Source organism: Fomitiporia mediterranea (assembly GCF_000271605.1).
Source record: "Fomitiporia mediterranea MF3/22 unplaced genomic scaffold FOMMEscaffold_4, whole genome shotgun sequence".
In the NCBI taxonomy this organism is placed as follows: domain Eukaryota; kingdom Fungi; phylum Basidiomycota; class Agaricomycetes; order Hymenochaetales; family Hymenochaetaceae; genus Fomitiporia; species Fomitiporia mediterranea.
In genome coordinates, this window is record NW_006760389.1 from 3,746,527 (window position 1) to 3,764,161 (window position 17,635).

General features: G+C 42.7%; 5 protein-coding genes across 5 annotated transcripts; 1 reads left to right on the forward strand and 4 right to left on the reverse strand.

Annotated features, from left to right (window-relative positions):
• Nucleotides 1–1,694: 1,694 nt before the first annotated feature.
• Nucleotides 1,695–2,327, reverse strand: FOMMEDRAFT_154387 (uncharacterized protein; the record flags this gene model as incomplete). The annotated part of the gene is made up of 3 exons (XM_007264893.1): nt 1,695–1,834; nt 1,894–1,970; nt 2,188–2,327. 3 exons carry the CDS (start codon nt 2,325–2,327, stop codon nt 1,695–1,697), a joined length of 357 nt encoding a protein of 118 aa, XP_007264955.1.
• A 4,857-nt stretch (nt 2,328–7,184) lies between these two features.
• FOMMEDRAFT_166810 (uncharacterized protein) lies at nt 7,185–9,254 on the reverse strand (the record flags this gene model as incomplete). The annotated part of the gene is made up of 1 exon (XM_007264894.1): nt 7,185–9,254. The coding sequence occupies one exon, from the start codon at nt 9,252–9,254 to the stop codon at nt 7,185–7,187; it is 2,070 nt and encodes a 689-aa protein (XP_007264956.1).
• A 178-nt stretch (nt 9,255–9,432) lies between these two features.
• FOMMEDRAFT_105399 (actin-like ATPase domain-containing protein) lies at nt 9,433–12,734 on the forward strand (the record flags this gene model as incomplete). The annotated part of the gene is made up of 6 exons (XM_007264895.1): nt 9,433–9,675; nt 9,743–11,070; nt 11,160–11,344; nt 11,411–11,720; nt 11,790–12,062; nt 12,130–12,734. 6 exons carry the CDS (start codon nt 9,433–9,435, stop codon nt 12,677–12,679), a joined length of 2,889 nt encoding a protein of 962 aa, XP_007264957.1. The 3' UTR covers nt 12,680–12,734.
• Nucleotides 12,735–13,206: 472 nt separating this feature from the next.
• Nucleotides 13,207–14,795, reverse strand: FOMMEDRAFT_154390 (uncharacterized protein; the record flags this gene model as incomplete). The annotated part of the gene is made up of 5 exons (XM_007264896.1): nt 13,207–13,526; nt 13,574–13,722; nt 13,778–13,991; nt 14,060–14,417; nt 14,457–14,795. 5 exons carry the CDS (start codon nt 14,793–14,795, stop codon nt 13,207–13,209), a joined length of 1,380 nt encoding a protein of 459 aa, XP_007264958.1.
• Nucleotides 14,796–15,213: 418 nt separating this feature from the next.
• FOMMEDRAFT_154391 (uncharacterized protein) lies at nt 15,214–16,794 on the reverse strand (the record flags this gene model as incomplete). Its single annotated transcript, XM_007264897.1, has 1 exon — nt 15,214–16,794. The coding sequence occupies one exon, from the start codon at nt 16,792–16,794 to the stop codon at nt 15,214–15,216; it is 1,581 nt and encodes a 526-aa protein (XP_007264959.1).
• Between the last annotated feature and the right edge of the window lie 841 nt (nt 16,795–17,635).

Sequence of the window (17,635 nt, forward strand, 5' to 3'; positions counted from 1 at the left end):
TTCCATCATACATTCTACATCTGAGACATACCTACATAGTATATATAGACTAACTAATCAACAGACAATGAAGCAAGCTGCAAGAGAGCAAGCCAAGTCCACTATCCCCCCTCTTTGTGTGATCTCTCTAAGCCTCTCACATAACCTCTCTTTCCCCTTTCTTAACACTTCCCTACCCCCCCCCTTTTTATTTCTTCAGAGTAGGGAAGAGTGTAACCTCTGAGGTTACACACATGACTTTAGTTAAGTATATAAAGGGCTATTTGTAGACACTTAGAGATTATCTTTGTACTTGCTCCTGTACTTAGGTCAACCTCTCCAATCTCAGGTCTTTGCCTGTTTTGTGTTCTTGAGTAAGGCTTTAGTTAAGTATATAAAGGGCTATTTGTAGACACTTAGAGATTATCTTTGTACTTACTCCTGTACTTAGGTCAACCTCTTCAATCCTAGGTCTTTGCCTGTTCTGTGTTCTTGAGTGAGGCTCTAGCCTTTACAGCTTCAGTACTATTGCCCAGCCCCTTCACAATCTCACTAGCAAAGATGTTCCTTAGTAATGGGATGATTAGTAGCAGTCTGTGTTTGAGTCCCTCAAGTAGGCTATTACTAGCAAGCCTGTATTAGCAGTTCTGACAGTTACAGACAAGTTCTGAGTCAAAGCTAACTCTTCTAACTTTGTGAATAGAGTAGTACTGTCTCAGTTTATTGACAGAAAGTAGTGTCTGATAGCATTCTGATCAGAATCCCTCTCTGTAACAGAACAGAACTACCCTATCTATAACAAGAAACTCCTTACAATTGTTTGTTCTCTAGAGGAGTAGTATCAATATCTCCTTAGTACTGTACAGAAGTTTGAGATTTGGAGTGATCACCTTAATCTCTAGTACTTCTAGGTGCCTCAGAAGCTCAACTACTGTCAAGCCTGCTAGATGTTAGAACTGTAGGACTATGACTTTGTGCTAACCTACAAACCTAGAACACAAATGACAAAAGCTGATTTACTCTCAAGACAAGCAGGTCATAAAAGGGGGGAGAATAATAATGAAAATCTTGTTCTCCTAGACAATTCCCATTTTGTGTCTAAGACAATCTAAGAGATCTGACTCAAATCTGAGGATGTTGACTTTGTCACCTGTATATAGTAAGCTCTGAGACACACACACAACTGAGTCATAGTAAAGTAGCTAGAGAAGTAGGCTAGGGATTGGGAGGAGGATAAGGATGGACAGGTTTACTAGGAAGGCTGACTGTATGTTCTGAAGGATTACATCAGGAAAATATCTCAAACTTTGTATTAGCTTATATGTATATAAATTATATATATTTTCTACATTTTGTAAAAGAGCTTATTGTGTACCTAGGGGTTTTGGAAAGATAATAAGAAGCTAAGAAAGTTATTAAAAAGTCTTGACTATCTGGTCAAGAATAATAAGAATTGTAGTACTTACTAAGATATACAAGTGCTTAAAGTGTACCTCACAAAATGGCTAAGTATTATAATACTTGTCATTTTAACAAGGAAAACATATGTATATAAGATGTATAAGATAAGTTTTTGCTTATATCCGTTCATTATTAAAATGACAGTTTATAATTATATTGAAATATTGTATAAATACATTATTATCTACAACAATTAGGGAAATAATCTGACGACAGATGGCGAGTGTGTTGACAATAGAGAATGAATGTGTTCCTCAGCCGTTTGAGGTAGTCTTCGTTACCATGCTTTGGTCGACACTCAGTCCCTGCAAGTTGAATTGTGTGTGGATTGTGAGATTGTACGGATTGCAGAGGTCGAGGTTGCACTTGTGAGGCGAGTTTGGAGGTTGACTTGCTAAGGGGACAAGGGGTTGTTAGCGAGTGCGGGTGCTTGAAGTAAAGAGATGGATACACCGTGACAGTGTGCAGCGAGTGTGAGTGGTGCACCAGGGTTGAGATCCGGAGCGTTGAACGAACTGATTTGCAGATGACTACAAAGGTGTATCTCTGGGACGTTCTGGATCAAAGGGCAAGGGTGAAGTGGAAGATGTGGAAGGATTCAACTCATCTTGGATAGGTGTGAGCAATGGGCCACCACTCCTGTTCAATGTGGTGTCATGCCTGGCACAGAGGAATGTAAATGCATACAGTGTGGGCCTACCAAGTATGATGTCAAGCATTGCACGGGTGGGGAAGGAGAGCACATACCGAGTAAGAGAAGGGGTAGCACGATGGGAGTAGATGTACATGGACATTGTTGCGAGCGTGTGCTCGTCAATTGTTGCTTGCGCTGTAGAGCAGGAAGAAGTACGCGAGTGCATAGGATTTTTGAAGAATTCGCTCGGCATTGGTCGACAATGCAGATGCGAGAATATGAATGCAAAAGGGAAGGCAGTGTGGAAAGGAGGACAATGAAGGAGAGGCAACGCAATCGGCGGAACGAGGAGCAGAAGGGATGGAAGGGAGACAAAAAGTTGGGAGGAGAGGGATGAGCAACTATTGTACAGGTTATTATGAAGTGAACCGGTTGCTTGCATTTAACGTTGTTGAGACTGGGAGGGTACGGTGTAATCAGCTGTGCAGAATCTGGGACTCAGTGCAGGCATCACAACAGTTGATTGGAGAGACGAGTGCAGCAATGTTTATTGTTGACGTTGTTGAAGGCAGGGTGGCAGCTAGTAGGATGCATGCAAGAGGAGAAAGACTAGAGACTTAGAGAGAACAAAAGCGACGACACGGTGGCACGGCAGAGAGTTAGACTTAGAGGGGTGGTGGAGGTTGAAGAGAAAGAGTGGCACGCATAAGTGTGTCATTGACTCATTATATGCTCTCGATCTTCAGCCGTTGATTATATAAGCAAATTAGGTATCAGTTGCCCAAGATAATCTAAGTATAATGTACATATTATATACTTATAGTATACTTTTATTAAGATAATAGGGATACAACAAGTGCTCTTACACTATTATATACATTAATATACCTTTTGCATAAATTATAAGATAACAATAGTTATTATTACATTATTATATTATAAATATAACTCTTTTTTTAAGATTATAATTTAAATGTAATACAAGCATAATACTTTAGGTTATCATACAAAGTTAGTATAATACATGTAATAGATTTTATTCATCCTTAGTACTTATATAGTCTTTATATACATTAATATGTCTTATTTAAACATTACAATTCATTTACAATGTATATACAATACACATGTTACTTTACAAAGTCTATAAGAAATTACAAGAAATGTGACATTTTCCTGATGTAGAAGCTGTAGGAGGACATTGTCTGAGCTTATCACAACAATCTAACCACAGGACATTTAGGCTGACACAAAATGCAGGAACTCATCACTCAGAACTACTAGTAGTCTAGAATGTAGAGGGAAATCCTGAAGTACATGACTGGTTACAATATGTGCCAACAGACTAAGGCCTACCAGACAAGGGTTTAGGCTCTCCTACATCTGTATCAGATCCTGGATCACCCTTAGAAAGAAGTCTCAGTAGACCTGATTAGTGAGCTACCTGAGTCTCAGGGTTATAATACTATCTGTATAATTGTTGACTGATTCTCTAAGCAAGTCTATACAGTTCTGACCTGAACAGAACTCACTTCTGAAAGTATAGTGTACATTTATCAGGATCATGTCTTCTGGTTACACAGACTCCCTTAGAAGCTCATTCATGATTGTGGACTACAATTTGAGTCAAAATTCATACAGGACTTGTATACACTTCTCAGAATTCAAGGGAACCCTTCTACTACCTATTACCTACAGACTGACAGTCAAACTGAGTAAGTCAATCAGGAGATTAAGCTCTACCTTCAGATGTTCATTAATCATTAGTAATCAGATTGGTCTGAATGGTTAGCTCTGACAGAATTTGTACACAATAACTAGTAACACTCTGTAACAGGACAGTCCCTGTTCTTCCTCAATTATAGGAGACATTTGTACTAGGGGACAGTTCCAAACCAGAACAGTAGTTCTGAATCTGTAACAGACTTTGTAGAACAGATGTACAGAACCAGGGAGGACACACAAGCTCTTTTGGAAAAGGTAGTACAGGTTATAAAGCAGAACTATGATTGGAAGAGGTCTGTAGCCAAGAATTACTAGCCTAGTGACAAAGTTATACTAGAAGCTACTAACCTGACCACAGATTGCCTAATGAAGAAGTTGGACAACAAGTACTTTAAACCCTTCATTATTGAAAAGAAGATTAGTGCCTCTGTCTACAAACTCCAACTTTTAGCAACATAGAAGTGTATACACCTAGTGTTTAACAAGGTTCTACTGTCTCAGTACTACAATCCAGGTTTCCCTTTATAACAAAGACCCTTACTACCTCTACTAGAACTCATCAGTTCTGAACCAGAATACAAAGTAGAGTATGTAGTAGATACTAAGCTAGTGTGTAGAAAGCTCAAGTTCCTTATCTACTAGAAGGGATACCTAGTTGAAGAACACACTTGGGAACCTGCTAAGAATCTCACCCATACTACTAAGGTGATCTGAGACTTCTATCAACTTCATCCAGGTGCTCTGCATCAACTCTGCCTCACAGATTTCCAAACCCTACTGTTCTAACCTATACTCAAGCTGCTAACCAAGCCTAATGTTCACTAATCAGGACAATTGGTTTTAGAGAGGGGGTGATGTTACAGTTCTCTACTCTCATACCTTCAGTTCTGAGGGTTCTACACCCTTCTGTACCAGAACTCAGGACTTCTGTCCCTCAGGAGCACTGTCTATAGACTATATACATACTGACTCTTACTACTACCCTTCCTTACTTTATCATTCCATTCCTTTGACCACTCCTTCATTCTTTGTTCATTCTATAGTCTCTTACCCTTTGTCCATCCCTTCATTCTTTGTACCTTTATCTTTGACATTCCTTTCTTTCATTCTTTGTAACTTATCATTCTTAAGTAGCTCATACTCCCTGAGTACTCTTGTGTAGTTTAGTATATATAGGTGTATAAGATCAGACTAGTCCTGTAGTCTTGATCTTGTCTACTCTAGGTAGTCCTGTACTCTTAGACTTACTCTATATACTCTACTCTTGTCTCACTCTCTCTCTCTACCTATTCTGTAAGTTCTGACTATGTTCTAGTGTTTGTGTTCTGTATTTCTGTTGTGTAGGATAGTTGTAGCCTGGGTCCCCTTACTGAGCCTTCAGGTCCCCTCTACACTGTTGCTGACACTTTCTTACTTTATCATTCTGTTCCTTTGTCCACCTGTTCATTCTTTGTTCATTCTATAGTTTTTTACCCTTTATTTATCCCTTTATTCTTTGTACCTTTATCTTTGACCTTTCTTTCTTTTATTCTTCATAACTCATCATTCTTAGTAGCTCACTATTCTCTGAGTACTCTTGTATAGTTTAGTATATATAGGTATATAAGATCAGACTAGTCTTATAGTCTTAATCTTGTCTACTCTAGATAGTCTTATACTCTTAGGCTCACTCTATATATTTTACACTTGTCTCACTCTTTCCCTCTGTCTGTTCTGTAAGTTCTAACTATGTTCTAGTACTTATATTCTGTATTTCTGTTGTGTATAATAGTTGTAGCCTGAGTCCTCTTACTAAGCCTTTAGGTTCTTTCTATACTGTTACTAACAATCCTCTCTCTAACCCCTCTACACACTCTCCTTCCCTACCTACTATTCTATGCTTGACATTACTCTTAATGTACCTATACTGTATATATTTATATTCTTTAGTACTGTTTATAACACTATTTTGAATAGTAGAAATAGTAGCTACTACTCTCCTCTCTTAAGCTGAGTCTGTCTATACTACTCACACTATCCTCTCCCTTCAGGCCAGAATGTTCTAAAGATACACCTCTAAAGTCATTCACAACTATTACTGAGTTTACTACACCTCTGATTGTATGTTGTATTGTAGCCAGAACATACAATATACTTGTATAGACACACTTTCCTCTACAGTCCAAATTAGCTTGTTCAACACTCTGGATTTCCAACCTAGGTAACCTACTCACACTTGCTACACACTGTTATAGTGTGTCCATCTTTTCTCTCTTATTAAGGTCAAGCAGGTTGTAGAGATTAAGGCTACACCTGTAAGAAGAGTTAAGAGTAATGAGTAAGTAACAATTTACACACACTTACAATTCAACTTATAAAGACTAAGTAACAATCAAAACATGGTGACAAAGACTACATCAAACAGTCTGAGAATGTATTCATCCTTTTCTAACACAAATCCTGCTTACAAAAGAATAAGGCAGAGGCAGCTAGTAGTGTAGAGGTTAGGACTGTAGAAATAGTGTATTATTTACTAATTTTGTATTCTATAATTTAAATATAATTATATTTGATTAATTATTTAATACAAAATTGTATAGTAAGTAAAAAGGCAAGCTATTCAAACACTTGTAATGACTTGTAAGTATTATAAGTAGATATTATACTTTTACAAATTAACAAGTACATCTTAACCTTGTAATCTTAAAAAGTATATTATAATCACTTGTATAACTTGACAATTTATATTATTATAATAGAAATTGCTAAGTTTTACAAGTATTCTTACTTACTTATCTAACATTGTACTGTCATTACTTAACCCTCTAGGAAGATTAAATAATATTAGACAAAATATATAAAATATATAGGATTACAAGTAAGTATAATACTTAAGACTTTTTTATAATGAAATCTTGTTCAACACTGAGACAATACCTGTACTGTGCTCAGATGAGCTAAGACAGTCTCCTGTACACTCAGTAGCAGAGTTTAAGACTTAAAACCTATACTCTAAACTTAAAAACAAATCAACAAAAGTAAGAAAAGCAAATCCAATCTGTGTATTTGTACAGCATTGTCCTAAGAATACTAAGAATACTAAGAATACAGGAATACAAGTAACAATGAGAAATCAGCACAAAGCTAAAAATATCTCAGAATAAGAGGAAATATTCTGATCCAATAAATTTAAAGTCCCAAATCTGGCTGATACATAGAAAATACTGATAAAAAATAAAAGAAGAAAAGAAGAGAGGTAAAAACAGAATAGTCAAGTTCCAATCCATTGTGTTTGTGTGTGTGTGTTTCACACTAGTGTGAAGTTGTGGTGTTGTGGAGTTGAGAAGGTGGGACGATAGGATGATAGGATAATTGGATGGTGAGTCTGGTGAGATCCTGACCGGTATCAGGGTCCCGAAGACGAAGTCCGATCCGTCATCACATGAGCATGAGAATGCGAATGAGAATATGAATATGAATAAGTATGTCGTTCCCCACGCGGAATATCCCACCCTCTCGGATACGCATTATCAAAAAATACGAATTCGATGTCGCGTTCTTCGAGAGTTGTGCGGAGGGATTCCGAAATCACATCCTGTCCTCCTTCACATCCTCTTTGAACCATAGTATTAGCGATTTCATCCATGCGGTAGGGTTGGTAGTCGTGAGGGATTAAAGCGTCCAAGTCCCAATCTACCAAAGTGTTCTGATCGAGAGACGGGGAGCGGGTGATGAGGATTTTTTGGAGGTGGGGAAGGGAAGGGAGGTGGTCGAGGATGAACTTCTCGATTCCTATTGAGGAGAACCAGGCTTGGAGATCTGGTTTTGACGAAGGCGAAGTAGAAGTGGAGGTGGAGGTGGAAGTGGGTGGATGGTCATGGTCGTCGGAGGTGAGGTGTATCGCAAGTGTTTCTAAGGAAGACGGGAGGTTGAACAGTCCATGGATGTCACGCAAATTGGATTGGAAGAAGAATAACTCCAACTTCTCCAAGTCACTCGCCGATTCCAAAAGTCTAGAATAGAATTGTCCAGGAACAGATCCGTTCGTCCCAGCAGGGTCTGTCACTCTGTAATTCAGAATCGGAGATTGATGAATCACCAACTTAAGATTCCTCTTGAGTCCGGGAAGACAATCTCGCATCGCCGCTTGCAAACTCGAGCTTGAGGAAGTTGAGAAGGAGGGGACGTCCAGGGAGTTACGTTCTAAGTAGAGTGAGAGGGAGTCGAGAGAGAAGGAGTTGCGGGGTTTGAGAAGCCATGTTAGGTCGTCTTTGTGGATGTCTCCGGATCCGGAGAGGTAGAGGTCGATGGTCTTTAGGCTGGGTGGAGGATGCTCGTCCCAGTTGAGTTGCAGGTCGGAATAGTCATCACTTGACCACCAACGAATCGAAAGGTATTTCAAGGAAGATAGTTTCGGGAGGTAGTGGTATAAACTCCGTAACTCTCCACACGTGTCGAACCGTTGTTCGTTTGGGTTTGTTGTTGTTGTTGTTAGTGGACGGAGGTGTTTGAGCCATAGGTTCTCGAGGTTGGGTAGTAAGTCCGTGATGATCTCGAGACACATGTCGATACGCCAAGATGGTGGAGGGAGCCCATTATCATTCCAGACGAGTGAGGTGTTGAATACTAAAGACCGGACGTTTGGTGTTCGTTCGAGGAGTGATTCTAAAGCCCAGATATCGCCTTTCGTAGCTCCAACGTCCCCGTTGTTGAATGACCAGTAGATGATCATTTCTGTTATCCAGGGGCCGCAGAGAGGACTGAGGAGGAAGTCGGTGATGTGTTGAATTGGTATGATTGCTCGGCGACGGAGGCCTCTTTGTGCGGATGAGGTCCAGGAACGGTGGACGAGGGACATGTTGCGCAGGTCAGGGCTATTGGAGATGAGAGCGTTGGTTGTTTGGGGGTCCATTGCTGCTATACCTAGTGGTAGTCTGTCGTCTACTAGCTGATCGACTACCAAGTCCAATATATCTCGCGGAATTCGCCCAGGTACAATCGCAGCCTGCTTCGACTCCTCGTCATTGACATCATACTCGAGCGGAGCTACAGCGGCGTTCACGTTCCCCTCTCTCTTCATCCCATCCTTCCGTCTCCTCGCAGACACATACTCAAACATATCCCATATATCCTCAAACGTCACATCATCCGAATCAAACTCCGGATCCACAATCACGTCAAACACCTTTTTGAATAAAGTGATGGGGAAGTAGTTCTCGAGGAAGAGACCTGCGAGTTTAGCGTCAGAGTAGGTTTTGAAGCGGAGGGATGTTAGGAGACGGCGGGATTTGTGGGTTCGGAAGAGGGGGTCGTCGTTGTTGTTGTTGTTGTTGGAGTATGTGGATGTGTCGGGCATATTTACGTATTCCGGGGTTGAGGAAAGGGACGGCGTCTGGGCGAGAAGTAGTGATGGGTTGAGTTGATGATGATCGGCGCTGCTGAACTGTAACCGTATCTCTCTGCTGTGCTTCTGCATCCGAGTGTCCACGTGACGCAGATCTCCACGTATCCGGCTGTGCTCGACGCGTTTCTGCCACGTCGACCAAACACGTACGTTGCTACAGCAAAACCTGTCAAGCTCGTACACCTCATTCTCTGCTCTCTCATCCTCCTTCCATCATCCATGTCCTCCTAACTGTCCCAACAAAACAAAGATGACTTACCGACGCTTATTCTCTCTCTTCTTCTCTCTCGCCATCTCTGTGTTCTGGCTTTCCCAATCCACTTCCGCAGCCCTCCTCGCAATAGACTATGGTACAGAATTCATCAAGGCTTCCGTAATAAAACCCGGCGTACCCTTCGATGTTCTCCTCAATAGGGACTCGAAGCGAAAGATACAGTCTAGTATTGCGTGGAAGGGGGAGGATAGGTTGTTTGGTGGTGATGCGTTTAATATCGTCAGTAATTTCTTTCTTTCTTTAATTTAATTTTGATGTTCAATGTTAATGTCTTTGAATATAATAGGCAGCTAGATTTCCGGGAGACTCCTTCACGTACCTCAAACTCTTACAAGGCGTTCCTTACGAATCCGACGCAGTCGACGTATTCCGCTCAATAAACCCCTCCGCACAACTAGTCCGAACGAAACGCGACACAGTAGGCCTCCTCCAATCGACGAAAAACAACAATACGGAATGGAGCGTCGAAGAGCTCATAGCGATGCAATTCTCTTACATCAAAGAACTAGCTGAAACCGTCGGCACTACCCCAGATGCAACTCGAGAAAGAGAAACAGTTCGCGACGCAGTCGTAGTCGTCCCACCCTACTTCACGCAATTCGAGCGCGACGCCATCGCAGACGCTTTGGAAATCGCTGGGTTAAGATTGGCAGCGCTTGTGAATGATGGGACTGCTGTTTCGTTAAACTTTGCTATGACGAGGAACTTTTTGGAGGGAAGGGAGTGGCATGTTGTGTATGATGCTGGGGCGGGTGGTGTACGTGCTACTGTCGTCTCTTTTGAGACCGTACAACCAAACGGGAAGAAGGCGAAGGATGCGAATGGTGCACAAACGCAGATTACTGTCGCTGGAGTAGGGTTTGACCGAACTGCCGGAGGGCTGGAGCTTTCTCGTCGATTACGTGACATGCTTGCCTTGGACTTTGAAGTGAAGCATGGACGACCTGTTACAGGTGATGCCCGCGGGATGGCGAAGTTATGGAAAGAAGCTGAACGGGTTAAGACTATCTTAAGTGCCAACACAGAAGCGACTGCTTCTATCGAGAGTCTCGCTTTTGATATCGACTACCGAACCAAGATTACTCGTTCCTCGTTGGAAGCAGCTTGTTCAGACCTCTCCCCAAAATTTGCGCAACCTGTTCTAGACGCAATTGCCAACGCCGGTCTCCAACTAGATGACATCAAGTCTGTTATATTAACCGGAGGACACTCGAGAACGCCTATGGTCCAAGCATCCCTTAAAACTGCTGTAGGCGAGGGTAGGATCGCGACGAGTGTGAACGCAGATGAAGCTGCTGTACTTGGTGCAGCGCTTTATGGTGCTTCGATTAGTCCGTCGTTCCGGACGAAGGATATTAAAGTTGCCGATGTTGTGCCTTATGATATTCAGATTTCTTATCTCTCACAGTCGAAGGTCGTTCTTAATTCGAATTCGAATTCGGATGAGGAAGGAAGAGGAGGGGGAGAAGGAGGACAGATACCGTTGACGACGCCTAGGACGCTTAATACTTTGGTTTTTCCGGCTGGGTCGAAGGTCGGGAGTAAGAAGACGATGACGTTTAAGAGGAAGGATGATTTTAATGTTACGATGTCGTACAAGGGTTCTCTTGGGTAGTACGTCTCTTCCTCTCATCCACCCAATATTCCTAGTTAAGCTCAACTGACCTCTTACTCCTTACTTCTTATCTTTTTGTTTCGTATAGTGGCATACCAACAGACCTCCTAGAAGCCGAAATAACCGGCGTCAAGGAAGCGTTGGCAGAACTTAGTGAAGCAGGTGCGACTGAGCCTGTCGTAAAGGCGACTTTGGTGTTGAGTGAGTCGGGTTTCGCGGGAATACGGGATGCGGTTGCTGTTGGGGAGGTTAAGAAGGATGAATCTTTTGCAGGTGGGTTTGTCATTAAGTGATTCTAAGGATGATGAGAGAGCTTAAACTGTTTTTTTGTTGTTGAAGGCAAGTTGAAGGGCTTGTTTGGTGGGTCGAACAAGGAGGTTGGTGAGGAAGAGGTTAACGATTCTTCTTCGTCCTCCTCTTCCTCCTCTTCATCGACGAGCTCGGAAACGTCAAGTACGAGTACCGCTTCTGGAGAATCTGACAGTGCCTCGTCCTCTTCCCAAACGACGTCAAGTTCTTCCACAACATCGGCTTCTCCGAGTCCGGAGAAGAAGAAAGAAGTACGGGATACGATACCTCTTACGTTGACTGTAAGACCGTTATCTATCCCTGCTTTGACTCCGGGTGAGATTCGTCGTTCTCGTGATCGGTAAGCCATCCTTCTCTTTTTCACACACAAGCGCCTGTTTAACATCTCATTTCGTTTTTTCTTTAATAGCCTCCTAGCAGTCGACGCAGCAGAATCCGCCAAACGCCGTCTCGAAGAAGCACGTAACAGTCTCGAATCCTACCTCTACCGTCTTCGCGACCTCCTAGTCGAATCCGAACACGCATACGACGAGGAGAGTGAAAGTCCATTTAGGAAATGCTCAACGGAGGAAGAGAGGAAGGTGATTGAGGGGAATGTGGATGAGACGTTGAGGTGGGTGGGTAGTGAGGATGCGGAGGGGGCGAGGTTGGGGGAGTGGGTTGAGAGGAGGGATAGACTTGAGTGAGTCTACCGTATTTTCTGGTCCTGCGTCAGACCTCGGAATTCGGACTAAATTCATGACTTCTAGACGCCTTGAACGACCCATCCAATTCCGATACACAGAAATCCTCGCCTTCCCCTCAACACTCAACGAATCCCAACGCATAAACTGGATGACCCGGCTCTTCCTCACCGAAGCTCGAAAAAACCTCACAGCGGAACTCATCCCGGGTAACCTCCCCGCCCTCCACACTTCCGATGAACTCCTAACTTTAGAAAAAGCTCTGAGAGAACATGAAAGTTGGTTACACGAAGGAGTAGAAGAACAGAAGAGGAGAGGGATGAATGAGGATAGAGCGATTTTGACGAGTGAGATGAAGGTGAGAGCGAAGATGCTTGAGAAGGAGTTGATGAAGTTGATGAGGAGGAAGACACCGCCGAAGAAAAAGACCTCTACCTCCGCTTCTTCATCTTCTTCATCTACTTCTGCTTCTTCGAGTGTATCGGAGAGTGCATCTGGGACGGGGACTGGGAATAGCGAGAGTGTACCTCCAGTAGAACCGACTAGTAGTACCACCACCAGTGCGTCTGAGAACTCTCCGACGAGTAAGGCTCCGGACGTTCATGACGAACTGTAGATTGTTCAGTTTTTCGTTAGTATTATTAGATTTCATACACATACATATAAATTATCCTTGCCTTATTACATGTGCAACATAGTCTTGATTCTTATTCGAAAGCAGTCCATCTGAGTCCATATGAAGGTCCTACTCATGCTGTACACGTATATTTCCTGTTACATGTTACACAAGCAAAACAAGTTTTGATATATTTACTTCATATTTAACTTGACTTATCCAGGGCTATGCCGTTCAGTGGATGGAAGTGTCAATAAATCACATACAGAACACAGGTTTGGTCACAATTAATACAGGTTTATAGGCCCGGAATTTACTCAGTATTTACTCAGTTGTAATACAGTGGTACTTGTGGATCACACAAAACACAGTGAACTACAAATGAATGTCTGCTCTATTCCTGCATATATATCGCAGCACATATGCTGTGACTCATTTCTCAGCCGTCTACTGTATATAATGACAGTTACTTTAAGGAAGAATAATAAAGCATTTTGTACAAACCGACAGCTATTCATAAAGTGACACTAATCATCAGAGTCATTGGGATCCATAAGACGACGGGAATCTACACATGCGAGGTGTACACGTCGGTCTTTGCAGAATTTGATCAAATCCGCTGGCAAAGCTTCGCCCGCCAGTGCAGTGGCACCATCCAATTGGCAGTAAACCCCCGAATCTTGTCCATCGTAAAACATTGACCTGGAAACGGCCATACTCTCCCCGCTGTACGTTATGAAGAGGAGGCTTTGAAGCCGAGGAAGTATAGATAATGCCTTTACCAAAGATAGAATAAACTGCGAACCAGATGGATGTGCCTTATAGAGATATTTGCCGCGGTAGTGGACTGACAAATGAACTAAGGACTGGAGCAGGCGAGGAACAGTATGATACCGAGGATTTCGATCATAGAAAAGTTCCAGGCTAGTAAGCTCGTAACAGTTACGCAAGAGGCCATCGAAAGCCGACGCATAGTCATGCTGAAATAACCACGACAGATGTTCAAGTTGACGAACACACGACCGCAGCGACAATAATAGCTCCTGATAAGAAACGTTCGGAAACACACCATATTCCTAAACAGACAGCGATCGTAACCTGAAGTTCCCTCTAGGACGAAGAAGCCACGCAAGGAGTTGTTCGCCCATTCCGTATCTAAGACCAAGGTCCACCGTTTTCAACGAGTGAGGATGTTCGTTCCAGTCCAAATCTGTTTCCGAGGCTTTCCACCCGACTACGGACAAAAGCTCCAATGTGTGCATCCTCGGAAGACAAGCGTATAAAGACTGCCAGGCTTCGTAGTCCGTTGACTCTAGTGTCTCACTAGGGAGTCCGCAATTGAAATGCTTAAGCAAAGTTCGCGGCTGTGTGGCAACGTACTCGATATGACATTGAGGCAAGTTCCAACCCTAAAGTCTTGTTCCTCAGACGAACGATAAAACGTAAGATCTGTATTGAAAACCAAGCAGTGAACATTCGTAGTACGAGCAAAGAGTGCCTTTAGCAGATCGAGATCATTTGCTCCGACTCTGTCATCAGCATCGAGCGTCCAGTAGATCATCATGTCCGTAACACATGGTCCACATAAAGGGCTCAGAAGAAATCGGTTGATCTGCTGGTACGGAATGATTGCCCGACGTCGCAGCCCTTTCTGTGCAATAACTGTCCAAGATCGATGAACAAGACACATATTACGCAGGTCATACCCATTGATATCGAACATTTCAAACCAGTGCATCTGAACAGAGATTGAGCCTACTGGATCCATCTATCGCACGAATGTATCGACAATGAGACCTAAAACGACAGGCGGAATAACACCTGAAGTTCTCTCGGCCTTGTGCGGTTTTACTAAAGTTCGATTTAGCGCCATGCCTCTTCGATAAGTCGAGACACAATCAAAGATGCCCCAGGCGTTCTTGAACGTGACTTCGCTCGATTTGAATCGAGGATCGAGTACGACGTCGAGTACTTGTTGGAACAGAGCAACGGGAAACTCGTTCATATTATTGAGGAAAACGGAAGCAAGTTTCGCGTCAGAATAGGTTTCGAAGCGAATATCGAGATTCAGTTCGTCTGAGTGACAGAACTTCGAGTTGAAAGAACAGTCGCACATCGTCGTAGATAACCTTTAAGCAGAGTGCAGCGTCGTAGGGTGGCACAACTGTGTCCGATGTTAACACGACGTGCGTGATTCTCAATCTCAATCTCTCGGAGGTCGTGGGAATCAGTTCCTTCTCCGCTTCAATATTGATATCAAATGTTCAGTAACGTTCGCTCGACCTCAAAAGTAGCGTCTGCGTGGTAGATACACGTATTTTGCCATCTCTTCATTGAATAAATCCAAGTAACTGTGCTAAAATGCAGACACAAAGAATTACGATGGAATAGCCATTCCATTTTGTATATGTACGAGATTGAACAAATCCAGTACTTATTTCCTTGGTGTATATCTTAGAGCATGCAGTTAGTTTGAATGCGAACTATTGATATATTTTTCCAGACTTACATTGATGTACGACTGAGTAATAGTGTCATCCAAGGAGTGCAAGCGACGGCGCCTGTACACACGCGAGATGTATGTTCCGACTATTACAGAAGTCTGTCAAGTCCGCCACTACTAGTTCTTCTGCTGGTACAAAGCGACCACCCAGTTGCGTGTCATATCGTCTCGAATCGCGGCCTTGGCATACAAGTGATGAATACAGCGGATTGTGTGGGTGTATTATGAAGAGGAGGCTCTGAAGCTGAGGAAGTGTAGGTATTTTCTTCTTCAAAGATTGGACAATGCGCAATGCAAAGGCATGTGCACTTTTGTGAAGAAATACGTCGGGACAGCGAAACGTTAAATGAGTCAAGGATGGGGGCAAGGCTGGGAGAAAGGATGAAGAACAGCGAGGTGAATAACATTGGTCGTAGATAAGTTCCAGGCTGGTCAGCATGCGACAGGTAAGTAATATGTTATCTGAAGAAGACCACCTGTCGTCATGCTGGATAGCCCATGTGACCGCTGATAGATGATTAAGTTGGTGGAGGTTTGACTGCAGAGACAGCAGCAGCTCCCTGTAGGAACTCTCTGGACACCCGTCACCTTCACCGATGGACAGCCACTGCAAACTGAAGCCGTTTCGAGGACTGAGGAGCCATGCAAAGAATTGCCTACTCATGAAATCATGGAGGCACAGGCTGATTGATTTTAATGATGAAGGAGGATGCTCGTTCCAATTAAAGTCCTCCAAATCCGAGCTTACCCATCTGTCTATGGATAGGAACTCCAACGAGTGCAACTTTGGAATAGCTTTGCATACAGAGTTCAAATTTTCACAGACTTGCACCCAAACAGATCCGCACGTGTTTGTAATGTGTTTAAGCCAAAGCCTTCGGAGACATGGCAACAAACCCGATATAGTGTCGAAGCAACTTTGAATTTGGAAGCTTTCTGCCTTTTTCGATTCACTACCATCATAAGAGGTAATGAATGCCAAGGAACAAACATTCGGAGTACGTTCAAGAAGCCCCTCCAGAAGGTAGAGGCGGCGAATTGCCTCGTCCTTCGGTCTAAGTGTCCAGTAGATGATCATCTCAGTGACCCACGGTCCGCATAAGGGATTGACGAGAAATCGATGGATCTGCCGACATGGAATGATTGCTCGATGACGCAGTCCTCGCTGCGCAATTATCGTCCAGGAACGATGGACAAGGCTCATATTACGCAAGCTCACTCCATTATGAGCAAGTGCATCACTCCACCGCTTTTCTGCTGCTATTCCTAGTGGTATATTCTGCTGCACGATCGTATCGACCACAAGGTCTAAAACAACAGGTGGAACAACGCCCGATGATAGCCTTTCCACGGTGCAGCCTGGCGCCATGTTCCGTCGATAAGTCGAGACACGCTCAAAGGCGTCCAAAGTGCCTTTGAATGTGACTTCGCTCGATTTGAATTGCGGATCAATTATGACATCGATGACTTGCTTGAATAGGTCAACAGGAAGCCTGTCCATGTTATCAAGGAAAACGGCAGCCAGTCTCGCATCGGAATATGTCTCGAAGCGTATGTTAGCATGCCAGTCATTGGAGTGATAGGACGTCGAGTCAGATGAATCGTGAAGCATCTTCCTTTGCTTGGAACGCTGAAGGTGGCAAGTGCGAGAAAATAAAACAATTGTCTCGGATTAGGCAAGGCATGAATGCATACCGTGGGAAACATCTCTTTCCCTGCCTCAATTTGAAAGTACTGTACTTAGATGTATGGGAACAACCAGAAGGGTGTGTTACGGCAAAAATTGAGAAACTACTTAGAATTTGCTGTTATGATAGCAAATTTGGGCAACTGAGTGTAAATTCATAAAGAATATTTTTGTGTGTTATAATGAGGGAGGGGGGTGGGAAGGCATGTTAGGAGAAATCTAACAATTTTTGCTTGGAATAAGTCTCTTTTTTTACTCAATTTGGGAGAAAAATGTTATAGTCAAACTTGTCATTAAGCATAGCTCTTGGTAGACATGTAAAGCTATGCTTAATGATAAGTTATGCTTGTTGGTAGTAGCTTAAGTAATATAGTAACAAAATTTGTATCTTGTAGTACATGCATTCATGATACATGAACTAATTAGAAAATGTCCAAATATCGGACTATTCAAGAGAGTTATTAATCTTGTTGTATAGATTTCTTGCTAGCTTAGCAAACAGTAATTGGACTTTAGTAATTTTGGCCCCAATTTCACTCTGAGAAAGAGTATTAAGCTTTGTCATAATGAATAATAAGTTATTTGTATGGTTCTCTTTGGATTTCATATGTATTTTACACAATAGACAGTGGCTTGTCCAAAAAGTGACTCTATGTGGCCCAAGATATGTTGTACTGCATAATTGAAAATGACCTTTAATTAAACATTTTATTAATAGTTTTTAGCCTCAAATTGTTATGCTTAATACCTAACAGTATTTATGCCT